The sequence below is a fragment of the Eptatretus burgeri genome, chromosome 6, assembly GCF_056783735.1.
Source record: "Eptatretus burgeri isolate ZD-2024b chromosome 6, Ebu_testis_v1, whole genome shotgun sequence".
NCBI lineage: Eukaryota > Metazoa > Chordata > Myxini > Myxiniformes > Myxinidae > Eptatretus > Eptatretus burgeri.
In genome coordinates this window covers 101063053-101078510 of record NC_140966.1, presented here as the reverse complement: position 1 = coordinate 101078510, position 15458 = coordinate 101063053, and the positions used below count along the sequence as shown (strand labels likewise).

Below are 15458 nucleotides of genomic sequence, written 5' to 3'. Positions count from 1 at the left end.
TCCACTATTGCCTGACACTAAACGAGCATACATCAGCAGCTGAGATCACTTTGCAACATCAGTCGTTTCGTCCAACTGGATGGCAAATACAGGAGAAGCTCTTACTTGGTTGAGAACTTGATTTTTGTTGTCTTGAGACATATCACCGATCCTTCCCTTGACCGTATCCTTTGATGGAGAGATTTGGGAAAGCTTGTTTGCACTATCCTTCCCCAGAATGAGCTCTGCTGCATGCAGGACACTTGGTTTTATGAGAGTCTCTCCGATGTTATGGTTCTTTTTGCTCTTTGCAATCAACATGGCGATCTCATAGGAAGCCTCAACAACCTTTGAAGTCTGTTGCCGAAATGCTCCACTGCTGTCCATCTTAGCTTGCTTCAAGGACTGCCTTTTTGTTTCAAAGAATACCTTGGGTTTGGCAGCTAGAGCAGGATGCATTGTCTTCAAGTGGCGTTCCAAGCGTGTGGGCCGCATGCCATCATTGCTCAGAGTCTTGTAGCATATTACGCACTGGGGTACCTCTGTCACCCTTTTGGAGGGATACAAATCCAAATCGAATATATTCGTCAAGATACTTCTGCTTTTTGGCACTCATTGTGAATGATTTAGTTTGAAATGGGTACTGTAAATCTGTGAAAAAAAAAAAATAAAATTAAAATAAAATATCAATTTAAATATTAAATTTAAATAAATGTTGAATTTTAAAATTAATTTTAATACAGAAAGTGGTCGGCCGAGTAGCGACTCGAAAACGAAAATTATTAAAGGCGATACTTTTGCTTTTTTTAACGTTAATTACGATATAATGCAAACACTTGTTAAGAGAGTTCCAAAAATAATTCGAGAAATTCCTACTTTTTTCTCCAGGCTCGCATCCCCTCTGGAAATTACTCATGTCCCCCAGTTTATGAGGCAATGCTTTGGACCCATGAGACCGTTTTGATCCCTAAGACTATTTAAACCCCTCAGAACCTTTATGATCCTACATACCCATAAGTCCCTTTCGACCCCTGAAGACCCTTTAGACCCCTAACACCCTGTGGATCTCTGAGACCCCAAAGGCTCTTTAAGATCCCTATACACTAGGGTGGAGTGAAATATAAGAATATGCAGGATGCCTTTGGAATTGTTTGTAAAAGATGCAGGACCCACTAATGACTCATCATGCAAAATTATAATCATTTACAACAATGACTTCAGGTAGCCCAACTCACTCAAAATATTAATAACTTTCGCGAAAATAAATATTTCAAGGGGGATAACTCCGAAACTACTTTTGCAATTTATTTTGCCTGTGTTAATGATATTATACAACTATGCAGCTCCCAGCTTTTCTGGACCTATCGGCAAAGCCCTCCAGACTTGCATGACTCTTCCTGTAAAGACGTTCAAGGCCATTCATGAAGAACTACCGGAAATCGATCCCAAAGATATAAGCACAGATCAAAAGTACCTCTATGAGATGTGCCAGGCCGTGAGTAAGGGTGAATGCCCAATCGACCTATCTCTTCGTAAACCCGGAATCTTAAACCATTCACGATGGCTAACAACGGCGAATCACCTCTTGCGTCTGTATGTCTCAACTGAGAAGCCATCAAGAAACTTGGTTCATTTGGCCACGTTCATCATGCGTGTGTATGCACCTATGTGGTTTGCCATCAAAAGCAAGCCATCATGCAAGGACAGAGCTCGTCATGTGTTTAACATGATTCAGAAATCACGATACATGTCGCCTGCTCACAAGAACATTATCGATCCCGTAATTCAGAGAAATGCGTACTTTACGCACACCGAAAATCGTCTGCTGTGTATGGTGAGAGATGAAAGAGCACCCACACGCGAGTTGGCTCTGAGGAGAATATTGAAGGCACGGAAAGAGAAAGACGAGACAGGTTGTTTGGTGCGGCAATTTGTTGTTCCAAAATTGAATGTTGATGCGAAGGATTACATGGAAATCGTGGAGTGGATGTCGTGTAAAGTGACGGAACCACCAATATTGCGGAACATGACGAATGATGAACTGTGGGCATTAATAGATGAAACTGGAATTCCATCAGTAGACTTTCAGCATTACCCTTGCCATACACAAGCCGTAGAGCGCGGAAACAAACTCGTAACCGAGGGGTCAAAGTTAGTGTGCGGCGAGTCATCGAGAGATGGATTGATCAGAAATAGGCAAAACTCAAGGAACAAGATGGCAAAGTTTAACACCAAGAAAGAATATAAAATGTGATTTTCTGACATTGACTGCATCTATCTATAATTCCAGCAATCTGTGTGTGTGTGTGTGTGTGTGTTTGTCTGTCTGTCTGTCTGTATGCGACCACCGTTTCTCGACGACCGCCGGTCCGTCTGATTGAAACTTGCCAAGAATATTGCCGGGGACCCGCGGATGTGCCTTTTCGAAGTTTGATATCAATCGGACGAGCGGTTCCCAAGTTATGGCCATTTATCTGTCGACCAATGACAAGACATGGTGCTATGATGTCACAAATGACGTCACAATTAATGTTTATTTATTTATTTTTTTGCACAATTGACGTCACAATTCTTCTTCGTTTGGTATGACGTCACAATCGACGCTGGGGACCTGAGTATGTGCCTTTTCAAGGTTTGATATTAATCGGACAAGCGGTTCCCAAGTTACGGCCATTTATCTGTCAACCAATGACAAGACACGGTGCTTTGACATCACGAATGACGTCACAATTAATGTTTATTTATTTATTTATTTCATAATATTTATTTTTTGTTTATTATCTATAACCCAAGGTTTGAATTTTCCCAAGGGAAAGAGCTGTTTCCCAAGGGTTTGAAAGCTAGTTTTCCCAAGGTTTTCCCAAGGTTTGAATTAATTGTTGTGCTTGGTAGACATTTGTGAATACATTTATAGAGAGAGGAGGGGGAGAGAGGGGGGGCAAGAGGAGGTGTGTGAGAGAGAGGGGGCGTCACAATTCAAGAGAGGCGGAGAGAGGAGGGGGCGAGAGAGGGGGACGGGAGAGGGGTGAGATTGGGGGTGAGAGAGAGGGGCGAGACTAGGGAGAGAGGGGGGACGCGAGAGAGATGGGGGCATCACAATTCTACTTCTTCTTCGTTTTATATGACGTTACAATTGACGCTGGGGGACCTGAGTATGTTTCCCAGGTGTTTCCCAAGTTATGGCCATTTATGATACGGTTGGTTCGATCTAATTGAAACAATTTCCCAATCCAGTCGTCGTTTACGAGAGCGAAGGAACGAAGCTGCACATACTGGCATGCACCTATGGGCACGTACCTACTGGCCCGCACCTATGGGCCAGCACTTGTATTTACTAATGGCAATGACTGTTTGATTAACTTTTATCAAGTTAGTTTTATCTGAAATATCCATATTCGTTTTTTGTTTTTTTTACCGTTGATGTGGATTTTTTTAACCCACCTTGTTGTGATCGTTGTCCTCCTGAAGGATTCTAACTGGCCGATTGTGGAATCCTATTTGACTTCAGACAGAGTTTAACGTTTGTCCGATTTGATTATAAAATCCTACAAAAAACCCTATCGACACTGATAAAACTGATGTCCACACAAGTCCTTCCTTGTGAAACAATTTATTTCCTAATTATACACCATACACTTCTCACCCTTGTACAATGAACTTAAAAATCCCCATTTGTTTGCAATATTATTTGGTTCTATTTCATTTATTCTTACTTTAGTTAACAGTTAGACCAACCCAATTCAATTCACTTCTACATTACATCAGAGAGTTTTATTCTAACTTGGTACTTGGTCAGTTCCAAGGAGTATGAGCCACTGAGAAACTATACTTCCTCACGTGCTCGTACTGAGAAAATGTGCCTTTCAAAACATTTTATACTTCCATGAGAGAGAGGTTGGGGGATATTCACCCAGACTGTAGACGTGTCCTTTAGATAAAAAGCCACTTCGTACATTTTCTAAGCAAAGGTTCATTTATCAGCTCGGTCACTCTGCTCCAGAACAACACATTTCTTATCATTTAGGGCAAAAGTCTTTTGGCCAGAAATGACAGCCAATTCAATTTGCAGCATAAAAGTTACATTTCTGAAACTCCATTTGTTGCAATTTAAAATACATTAATAAAAATGTTTCCCCCACACTCCCCCGTTTTTTTTTTTAAGGAAAATTTGAATAATTTTTCTTACACATGATTACCATGTCCCATTCCTGAAGGAGAAAAGATTTCCATTATTCAAGTTCAATCAACAATGGCAGCGTGTGCTCATATCAGAAAATGAGAGTTTCCATTTAATTTATGGCCTGTTCATCAGCATGTGTCACACATTGGAAACGTGCTACCTGAAGTCAGAAGATAAACAGGTCAGGGTGTGGATAGAGCGGCACCCAACGGGAAACACAATCGAAGCACTCCTTGAGCTGAGCAGAAGGTAGATGTGGGCAAGTACAAGTTTGGGCCGGACACTGGGTTGAAGGAGCACAGTGTGGAACTCCAGGCCTGTCGTACATTGAAGCAACCACAGCAAGTTCACGATGTATTTGCAGAGCGGCAATCGAGAGTGTGGCTGAGAACATTCCTCCACGCAGGCACCACACAACGCCGACGTTAAGACTTTGCTCAACCTTCTCCTCAGTGGGTTTTTTCTTTCTTTTCCCACATGACTCCATCTTATCTCCTCAGGAAGGGGAGGCATAATCATGTGTTGAATGTTCAATCACCCACATCTGGGTTCTCTCATCGTCCAATCTTTGTGTGGAATTTCTTTCCAAACTTCATTTAGATGAAATCGTACATTGCTTAAAAGACTGCTTTCAACACTCCGAAACAAACAAAGCATCAATTAAACACCAATCAATAAACGTCATGGGCACATGTAGTTCTACAAGACTAACAAAGATTCTTATGGAAGCATTTAACTTGCATTATATGTCATATCAATATTTTAATCCCTTTCCTTGTTATTTCCCAAAACAACATGCTAAAATATACAGAAATCCCAGTTGTATGTATACTCAAAACATCCATCTCATTTGCTATTTCCATCAACATTTTAAATCTCTGACATTTCTCCATCTGTCCACTTCTCTCTCACCAAAACAGCAAACATGCTGCCATTTTTCCAATTCACATACACAAACCATCTATCACTTCCTCCGACCTTCTCAATTACGAATCCATTTTCTTTTATCAAAACAAATAAATCATTTTCAACAGTTGTTCAAAAATTGTCAAATCACTTGTCAAATCTGTTATCAGGCGAATATCATTTAAATTGCAGCTCAAACACTCTGTCTACACATGCAGCTTCACCCTCCACAATCTTTATCCCAGTCTTGGAAAAGCATCTTAAACTTCAGACAAATAAACATCCACTCTCTTAAACAACTTTTTGGTCTAAACAATAAAATATTTCCTTTTAAAATCCATAAATGAAACATTAAATCTTCAGCATCTATCCAATTAAATCATGAATTTACCCTGACTGAATCGATCAAAGGGTTACACTGGGTTGTTTGCCATTGCCTTCCCAGCACAAGTTCAGGTAACCTCAACATTCGCAGACGAATAAAACAATATTTCAACGTCCATCCGAGGGAATCATCTATTTATCTGTGAATTGCCCCACGTGCTAAACATCATCAAATCATTAAAATCATTCCAAATCACGTTTCTACATTTAAATCACATACAGTATCTCCACATTCACAATTGTTATTTCACAATTTATTCAAAATCCTGATGGTTGTAAAATAAAACTTCAACACTTTTTCCTAAATGGACTTCACTTTAAACAGATTCAGTCCAGAGGGTGCGCCACAAACACCAAGGAACAAGGAACAGGAAGTTCTCTCCACATCCAGTGGGAAGAAAAAGGAAAAAAACTCTGACAGGCAAAACCCACAGTTTGCATTACTCTGTCATGGCTTCAACACATACACTAAACAGCATTGCATCTCATAGACTCGCGTGTGATCACGTGACAAATACCAATCACATTTCTATGTCGTCCTCTTGAATCTACATATGAATCGAATTTCACACCTAAAGCCAAGGCTCGAACAAAGACTCAGTGTAAAGATAGGCCACCCTCCCCCCCCCCCACAGATCGAGTGGAGGGGGTCTCACACAGTGTAGTTTGCGACCTTCGCGTGGAAATACAACGCAAAGAATGTATAACATGCCATTTCAAACAGACGCACAGCTCAACTCAGCACGAGTTAAAATATCGTCAAAATCCCAACAGAACACGTTTCATTGCAGTGAATATGGACTCGCACAAGTTTCATTTTTTTTTTTTTTACTCTCAGGAACACATGCATCTCAATGCAAATCACCAACCATGCTCCCAGCTGGTTAATCATCTCCTGCACTCTACAAAACGTTTCGTGCAAATCATTGCATTTACAAATCCGTAAAACCTCCACACAATATAATATAACAACCTCACTGCCAACAAACTTCCAGTGAGTTCAATGAACAAAAAATAACTCTTATCACTCTTCCAAACAGGTAACTTACAATGTTTATCTATTTTAACCCTATCTCGGCGTCTCAGCCATGTCCTCGGCCATCTCTCTCACAGCCGGTCCGTATCAATGCAAACATGTGGCATGTCGCTTCATCATACCCATTTAATTACGCGTCTGGCTCCTTAACGAGCCTCTTCTTGTCATCTGACTCTTCTTCTCCAGCACTTTTCTAAAACAACTACAGTACTTATCGTTTACTTTAAAACGGACTCCCTCCGCCGGATCCTCTTCTTTCTCTCAATAAAATTATCTGACAATGAACTTTTCTTTGTTCGAAATGCGTTACCTGCTGAGAGCGCTCTCCCTTACCTTCGCTCAAGCACTTGTCGTTCCTCCAGGCACTGCCTCCGGCAGATTAAGCACCTCCGGTCACGACCACCGCACCAACGTCGGTTCGAATCCGAGTCTCGGCGCCAACTGATGTGGATTTTTTTAACCCACCTTGTTGTGATCGTTGTCCTCCTGAAGGATTCTAACTGGCCGATTGTAGAATCCTATTTGACTTCAGACAGAGTTTCACGTTTGTCCGATTTGGTTATAAAATCCTACAAAAAACCCTATCGACACTGATAAAACTGATGTCCACACAAGTCCTTCCTTGTGAAACAATTTATTTCCTAATTATACACCATACACTTCTCACCCTTGTACAATGAACTTAAAAATCCCCATTTGTTTGCAATATTATTTGGTTCTATTTCATTTATTCTTACTTTAGTTAACAGTTAGACCAACCCGATTCAATTCACTTCTACATTACATCAGAGAGTTTTATTCTAACTTGGTACTTGGTCAGTTCCAAGGAGTACGAGCCACTGAGAAACTATACTTCCTCACGTGCTCGTACTGAGAAAATGTGCCTTTCAAAACATTTTATACTTCCATGAGAGAGAGGTTGGGGGATATTCACCCAGACTGTAGACGTGTCCTTTAGACAAAAAGCCACTTCGTACATTTTCTAAGCAAAGGTTCATTTATCAGCTCGGTCACTCTGCTCCAGAACAACACATTTCTTATCATTTAGGGCAAAAGTCTTTTGGCCAGAAATGACAGCCAATTCAATTTGCAGCATAAAAGTTACATTTCTGAAACTCCATTTGTTACAATTTAAAATACATTAATATAAATTTTTCCCCCACACCGTTTATGTCATATTTGAGAGACTTAAGCTACCTGAAGTCATTAAAGAAATTAAATCAAAATTTAGTATATCACTTATTATTATGTGTTACATCTTTTAAAAACTATTCCAGACCAAAAAATATGAAAATTACAAAACATAGTCATTTTCACTCCACCCTACTATACACCCTTTAGAACTCTTTGATCTCTAAGAGCCTTTAGATCCTCTTGACCCTTTTAAACTCCAAAGACCCTTTGACCCCTTTCTACCCTTTAGACCTTCACCCGTTTCAGAACCTTTAATACTTTGGAGACCCCTTTGACCTTTATACCCTTTTTAGATGTTTTGAGATCCTTTCGTCCCTTTCAGGTAATTCCTCCCCTTCAGATCTTAAATTACATCCTTTTGATCGTTTGATTTAAGACCATGACAACACTTTACACCTTTTCAGACCTTTTGACCTTTAGACAATTTGACCTTTGCACATTTAGAACGAGACCATTTAGACTTTTTATTTGCAATCAACAACCTTTCATTTCGTACATCCTTCCATTTACTTGCCACACAAAATACACCACACAAAACACATCCTGGCGATCGTCTGCAATCTCTGACTGCTCTTTATTGCCCTTGCAGTCCATGGAATTTTCACCATTCGTCTCCAATACCCCATTTCAAAACTATCAACCTTATTCCTTTTCACTGTCCATGAAACACATCCACACATTGCAACTGGAAATACCAGATTATTCACCAGCCTCCTCTTGGTTTGTATTCTCAGATCTTTGTCTTTTTAGATCTTTGTCAATCCTGACATTGATGTTCGATATTAACTTCTCCTTCACATTCTACACACTTCAGTCGTCAAACACAGGAAAATGACACTTTCCACATTTTCCACGTTCTCGTCTCCCGATAAAAACATGTCGATCTTCTCAGTTGACAAATTTTGGGTCTTTTTTAGGATTGAATGAAGACCAGCATTCTCACTTTCATTCTTCACTGTCAAGGTAGGTTTAAATTAGAATCAGATAGTTATGTCGAAGCATTATGGGTCACATTATGGCCTTGCGACTGCTCCACTGTTTTCATGTCCACTCCTAATTCTGCCCCTTCACTCTCAATGAAAGTGTTTAAAGTTTCAAGATTGCGTTTCTGTTATTGATTAAATCGATGGGGTGTGGATAAGTCACGATGGGCCGATCTCCTCCTCTCCTGTATCCATGTTATTTGTATTCCTTGAAATCATTTGTCCAATTTTTTTTCTCAAACTTAAAGGTTTTCTATAGAGGTCTGAATTGTAACTCATTGGAGATTAGTCTCTATTAACTGCATCAGCATGATTTGGGCTGAAGTTAAATCACCTGACCATGTTTAAGAACCAATCGTAAATATTATTATTCCCAATGATGTCAGCTCACTTTTCTGTTTTCGCATAAAATTAACAATCATAAATGTGTTTGTATGAAGTTATCTGCAATGAAGTAAACAATGCAACTAATGCTGGAGATATCACCTCTAACCTCAGCCTGGTGTTGGCTTAACGGTTAAGGTGACTGGCTTAAGATCTTTGGAGACCTTGTTCTCCATTAAATAACGCCAGCTTGTCATCCTTCTGAGGTTGGCAAAATGAGTACCATCCATCCATTGGGACCATACTTTGTGCCGAGCACTGGTGCTGCCAAAGCAGTCTCTTCGGCTATTGGACACAATCCTGGACGGGTCACCACTCAGACACAGGACACCAGCAAGCTGGCACTCATTTTGCCGACCTGAGAAGGATGACAGGCAGAGTCAACCCCACCTGATATTAAATCAACAGCTGAGTGGGATTTGAACTCAGGATCCTAAGATCCCAAACCCACCACCAGTACCACTAAGCCAACACCAGGCATAAAATGAGTACCAGCTCCCAGCAATGATGCAACCAGCAGCCATATGCTGCAGACGAAATATATTACCTCTCACTTGCCTGACTGAAGCAACCCAACAAGCCAATGCTATTTTCCACCAGTTGGTGTTATTCGGTGTGTGAGCTTGTGTCATGTTATACTCCATTGCCTTTGCAAGATGGACCTGCTTAATTTACATTCTACTTTATTATATGCAGTGATTGCTATGTTTGCAAAGGTATTCATTTACAATGCAATGAGATATGTTTTCATTTTTCTTTTTCAGAACAAACACCAGAACCAGAAAGGTAAGTGCCAATTTCCAAAAATATTTTACCATGATATGCAGATAATGTAAGAGGAATTAAGTTTTTTTTGGTCTCTGTTTATGCAGAGTTCAGATGAGTTTGTGTTCTTCTGAATTTGTCAAAGCCAAGGCCAGAGACGTCCCTTGGAGACTGACAGCATACTTGACCCAATATGTATTTTTTTTTTCTCGAGCAGATCCAAGATGGCCGACTGGCGGCCACTTTGTTCCTGAAATGTGTCCCCAACCATTTTCCAGACATACATGGTCCAATTTTGTTCAGACTTGGCAGAAGCCCAGTGCATGATGGCATACACATGCAACTCACTAAATTTTGTGATCACATCAAAGATAGCCGACTGGTAGACTGGCAGCCATTTTATTTGTAATAAAACCCGGGATCAAACACATCCTCAACCTTTCCTCAGACATGCATTCACCAATTTTGTTCAAACTTGGCGCACAGATATTCAATGATGCCTTGCATCTGCACATCATTTATTTTTCGAGAGCAGATCCAAGATGGCGGACATGTGGTTATTTTGATACTTAAATGTGTCCCCAACTATTTCTCAGAAATGCATGGTGCGATTTTGTTCAAACTGGCACAAGCACAGTACTTGATGACATACACATGCACATCATTTTATTTTATGATCTGATCAAAGATGGCTGACTGTTAGACTGGTGGACATTTTAGTTATACATTCTGTAAATATTGCCTAACCCTTTAACTCCACGCAGCAAGATTACTAAAACAATAGATGCTATGACATTTATGTGTTTTTTACTTCTTTTTTTTATCGCAAATGAATCCGATTCAGGTTGCGACCATTGCAGTGTCCAACATGCTTCTTGCTATGCTTGTGTATTTTTGTGATTCAATGCAGTCATTCGTGATAACTGGCGAAAAATGCTCTTGATTCATGAAACACAACTGTTTGCCTCTGGAAATACAAAAAATACAAAGCTTTCCAATTACATTGTGGGAAAAAGACAAAATCATTAAAATAAAATACTTCATGCATTGACTAGTCTCCATGAAAAGGTTGCATTTGTAGAAACAGTAGACACGTTTATACTGGAATTACAAAACTACCTCGAATAATCGGGGAGAGAGGGGTACATCCTGATGATCATATGATATCTGCGAGATGATCTCACCAAAGAGTGAATTTGATGTCGCTGCTTGTTCATTTTTCACTCAAAAACCATGGTTCAACCTCACCCCACTCCCCCCCCCCCAACACCACAGAAGGAAAATATATATATATATATATATATATATATATATATATATATATATATATATCTTCTTCTTCTTCTTTCAGCTGCTCCCGTTAGGGGTCGCCACAGCGGATCATACGTGTGATCTGCATAGTGATTTGGCACAGGTTTTACGCCGGATGCCCTTCCTGACGCAACCCTGGTCGCCTCTTACGACACAGGGATATGGTATACCTATTTTAACCGGGGTATACACCGGCCCAGTATACTGGTACTCATTTCGCCGACCTCGGAAGGATGACAGGCTGAGTCAACCCCCTGGTGTATTAATTCAGTGGCCCAACGGGGCTTGAACTCAGGACCTTTTGGATCCCAAGCCGCTGCCCTAACCACTGCGCCAACACACCAGGCTGAAAAAAAAAAAAAAAAAAAAAAAAAAAAAATATATATATATATATATATATATATATATATATATATATATATATATATATATATATATATATATATATATATATATATATATATATATATATATATATATATATATATATATATATATATATATATATATATATATATATATATATATATATATTTTTTAAACACGATTGTTTTCGGAAATGTGTATTTGACTTGATTTGTTTTCTGCCTTACCTGAGAGTGGCATGCACTTGTTCTGGACTCATTCCATCATCATTTTGATGTTGTTATGCAATCATGATGGATATTAAAATTGTATTATGAAATGAATGAACAGATAATAATTTTGTTCTCCCTTCCCCCAACCCCATTCCCCCCTAGCCCCAAGCAATCACGTAAGTTACTGCATGTAATTTATAAAGTAGAATCGTGAAAACATGTGGATACCAATGGTAAAATTGTTTACTTATAAAGTATTCCATATTGTGATAGTTGCCTTGCTCAATTTAAAGTGCTATAAACACTGTTTCCTTTGGGGGCAGGTCAATTGTATGTGTAAATCTATATCGTTGAGTTACATCTGTATTTCAAGTTATATTCACCTTAACTATACATTGCCACACTCGCTGTGCCTGTGATGCTTTAAACTCGTCAATGTTATTTCCCCCATTGGACTTAGTCTGAAATAGGGGCTTATGGATTTGGTCTCGATTTTCATGTCCGTGTGTGTTCGTGCGTCCGCAACCATATCTCAGACATGTATGGACCGATTATATTTGTGCTTGCCACAAAGACAAGACATGATGGTATTCATATGCACATCATTTTGTTTCACGATGTGATCAATGATGGCCGACTGCGAGATTGGCGGCCATTTTAGTTGTAAAAAAAAACCCCGCTATCGAACACGTCCTCAACTATTTCTCGGACATGCTTTTACTGGTCTTGTTCAAACTTGGAACACAAATAAAGAATGACAGCTGACAAATGCACGTCATTTATTTTCAAGATCAGATCAAAGATGGCCGACTGGCTGCTATTTTAGAATTAAAAAAACCCATTGTTGAACATGTCCTCAACCAATTCTCAGACATGCATTTACCAATGTTGTTCAAACTTGGCAAACAGATAAAGAATGATGGCTTATGTATGCACATCATGTTTCATGATCAGATCCAACATCGCCGACTGGTGGCCATTTTGTTGCTTAAAAGTGTCCCCAACCATTTCTCGGACATTCATGGTCCGATTTTGTTCAAATGTGACACAGGCACAGTACACGATGCCATACACTTGCGTCTAACTTTATTTTGTGATCTGATCAAAGATGGCCCCTGTTAGACTGGCGGCCATTTTAGTTGCAATAAATATGGGCTCGCCCTTTATCTCCGAATAGCAAAATTACTAAAACAACAGGGGCTATGACATTTATATCTTTTTTTCCTTATTTTCCTTAGTAGCTCACCGAGAGAGAAGTTCATTCGAACTTTTCTCCAGGTGAGCTAACAAGAATAGCTATGAAGGTCGCATCGGGCAGTGTCCGTCAGTGAGTCAGTCAGGATGTAAACACTCGGATCTTTTTCTTCAAAACTACGGACGCAATTTCGATGAAAATTGACCACAAGGTTCATTACCAGTGATGTATTAATGTTTGTTTATGGCATTAAAAATATCAGGGGCTAAGGGGGTCTTATGGGGTTGAAAGTGGGTCCAGATTTGACCCCCAAAATAGGTATTTGCTTTCTTCTCTGAAACTACACAAAATATTTCATTGATACTTGACTAAAACTTTCATCAACCGTGATGCTAAATCCAATTCTAAGAAACGAATTCTAAAACGTTTGGTTATATTTTCACCAAACGTTTTAGAACTTCCACGGACCAGGGTCTCCTGATGCCTTTCAAATCACATCAAAAAATTGCACATTCATTTGGCGAGCTTAAAGGTCATTACGATTCCAGGATCCCTACTTTTGACTGCTTCTTAAAAAGTATTCACCTGATTTAGATAACTTGGTGGGAATCATCTCTGCATGGTGCTTTCACAAGTTTGTTCAAGCCACCACCTAATGTACATATTTTGTGGGTTATCCATGCCGACCAGTGATTCCCTGGTTCTACCAGGTGAGCCGAGGGGCATTGACCCGAATTACCTCACCTGGAACGGAGTTCAGGGGAGATTATGGGATGGCGTGTCGTCCGACCGTCCATTTGTCCATCCGTCCACAAATACTTACAACTTCTTCTTTGAAACTACACGTACGATTTCAATGAAACTTTGCCACGACATTCATCACCCGTGATGTACGAAAATTTCTCCAGGGCATGAAAAAAATCGAGGTCTCTGGGGTTCTATGTAGGGGGTTTATGGGGGGTTACCCCCCCTAAAGAGTTATTTGCTTTGTTCTCAAAAACAACACAAACAACTCTGATGAAACTTGACTACAACCTTCATCAACCATGGTGTACAAAAGTTTGTTCATGCCATTAAAAAAATTGAGGCCTAAGTGGGTCTGGGAGGGTTTCCCTCCCAAAATAGGTATTTACTTTCTTCTCACGAACTACACACACAATTCTGATGAAACAACCACAATCTTCATCACCTTTGAGGTCCCAAAGTTTATTCATGATATTAGAAAAATCGGGGCACCATGGAGTGTAAAGGGGGTTGTCCCCAAAATATGTATTTACTTTCTTCTCAGAAAGTACACACACAATTTTGATGAAATTTGACCACCACCTTCATCACCTGTGATGTACTAAAGTTTGTTCACGACATTAAAAAAAAACATCCATCGGTATTTACTTTCTTCTCCATTACATATTTTGTATGTCATAATGCCTACCAGTGGTTCCCTGGTGATGTTATCCAGCCACTACTTGGTGAGCGCCCAGGGGTATGACCCCTCTGTTTTTAACTGAGATGTGTCGCAGGTCGACAAGATCTCTGTGTGGTTGTTGTTGCTGTTGTGGTTCTTGTTGGGTGGTCAATTTTTGAAATATGCACCCATTTGTCAGATAGCTGCAAGACCTCACCCACATTTGTCACTTGCCTCCACTCACCGTGCCACCCAGACAAAATAATATGGCCACCATCATGGTTTTCTGGTGGGCCAAAGACAACAGACATGTCGGCCTCTGCTGCTTCTGCAGTGCCCAGTTTTGTTGTGTCAGATTTCCATTGTCTTTGTTTGGGTCGAGTGTGACTCACGATGATGGACCCAAAAAAATCTAATCACATGTCAAATAACAATTATTAGTAAGGTTTAATCAAGACCGTCATCAGGCATGGTATGCGACTCTCTCAAGCCTTCTTGAGGTAATTTTGTTGAACATCATTTAATTTCCATTGGCTTTGTTACTCACGATTCGTTCTGCATTCGTCTTCTGTTCCCTCGCGAAAATGTCGTTGGTCACGTGGTCTGTCAGCCATATTGGATTGAAGGAAAATCTTTTGAAAATTATTAATCTAAAACCGCTTCCCCTATCCATGCGAATCTTTACCAATATGATCCAATACTATTCCCTCACACATGCGAAAATGATGATGTCATCAGTCATGTGGCTTGGCAGCCATATTTGATCGAAAAAAACCTTATCCAAACAAAATGAAACAACAAATATGAGACTACCCCATGGGAAACAAGTTTTAAATTTATGGCATCATATATCATGTGGTCGGGCAACCATGTTAGATTGAAAATAACAGATCCTTTAAAAATACTCTTCCCCACAACTTCTTAATAGATGATGTGAAAGTTCACATATATGATCGAATACATATGATAAATAAAGTTTGATAACTAAAACGTCATCGGTCACAGTCAGCCAGCAATATTGGATTGAATATAAAAGCTTTAAAAACCTTCTAATGTCAAACAGCTGGACCAATCTATGCAAAACTTTATGTACATCATCGAGTATCCATGACAATAAAAGTTTTATCACTAAAACACCATTGGTTAAGTGGTTTCAGA

The 15458-nt window shown here is 39.7% G+C and overlaps 1 protein-coding gene across 4 annotated transcripts in view; it reads left to right on the top strand.

Annotated features, from left to right (window-relative positions):
• Positions 1–15458, top strand: part of LOC147025463 (interferon-induced protein 44-like) — a 111694-nt gene that overhangs the window by 39941 nt on the left and 56295 nt on the right. For 2 of the 4 annotated variants that reach the window (XM_085886462.1, XM_085886460.1), the window contains exons 4-5: positions 9811–9832; positions 11863–11876. The exons of the other annotated variants lie outside the window; for them this stretch is intronic. In XM_085886462.1, the coding sequence (XP_085742588.1) occupies positions 9811–9832; positions 11863–11876 (36 nt within the window). The remainder of the gene's footprint in view (positions 1–9810; positions 9833–11862; positions 11877–15458) is intronic. 4 annotated transcript variants of the gene reach the window in all.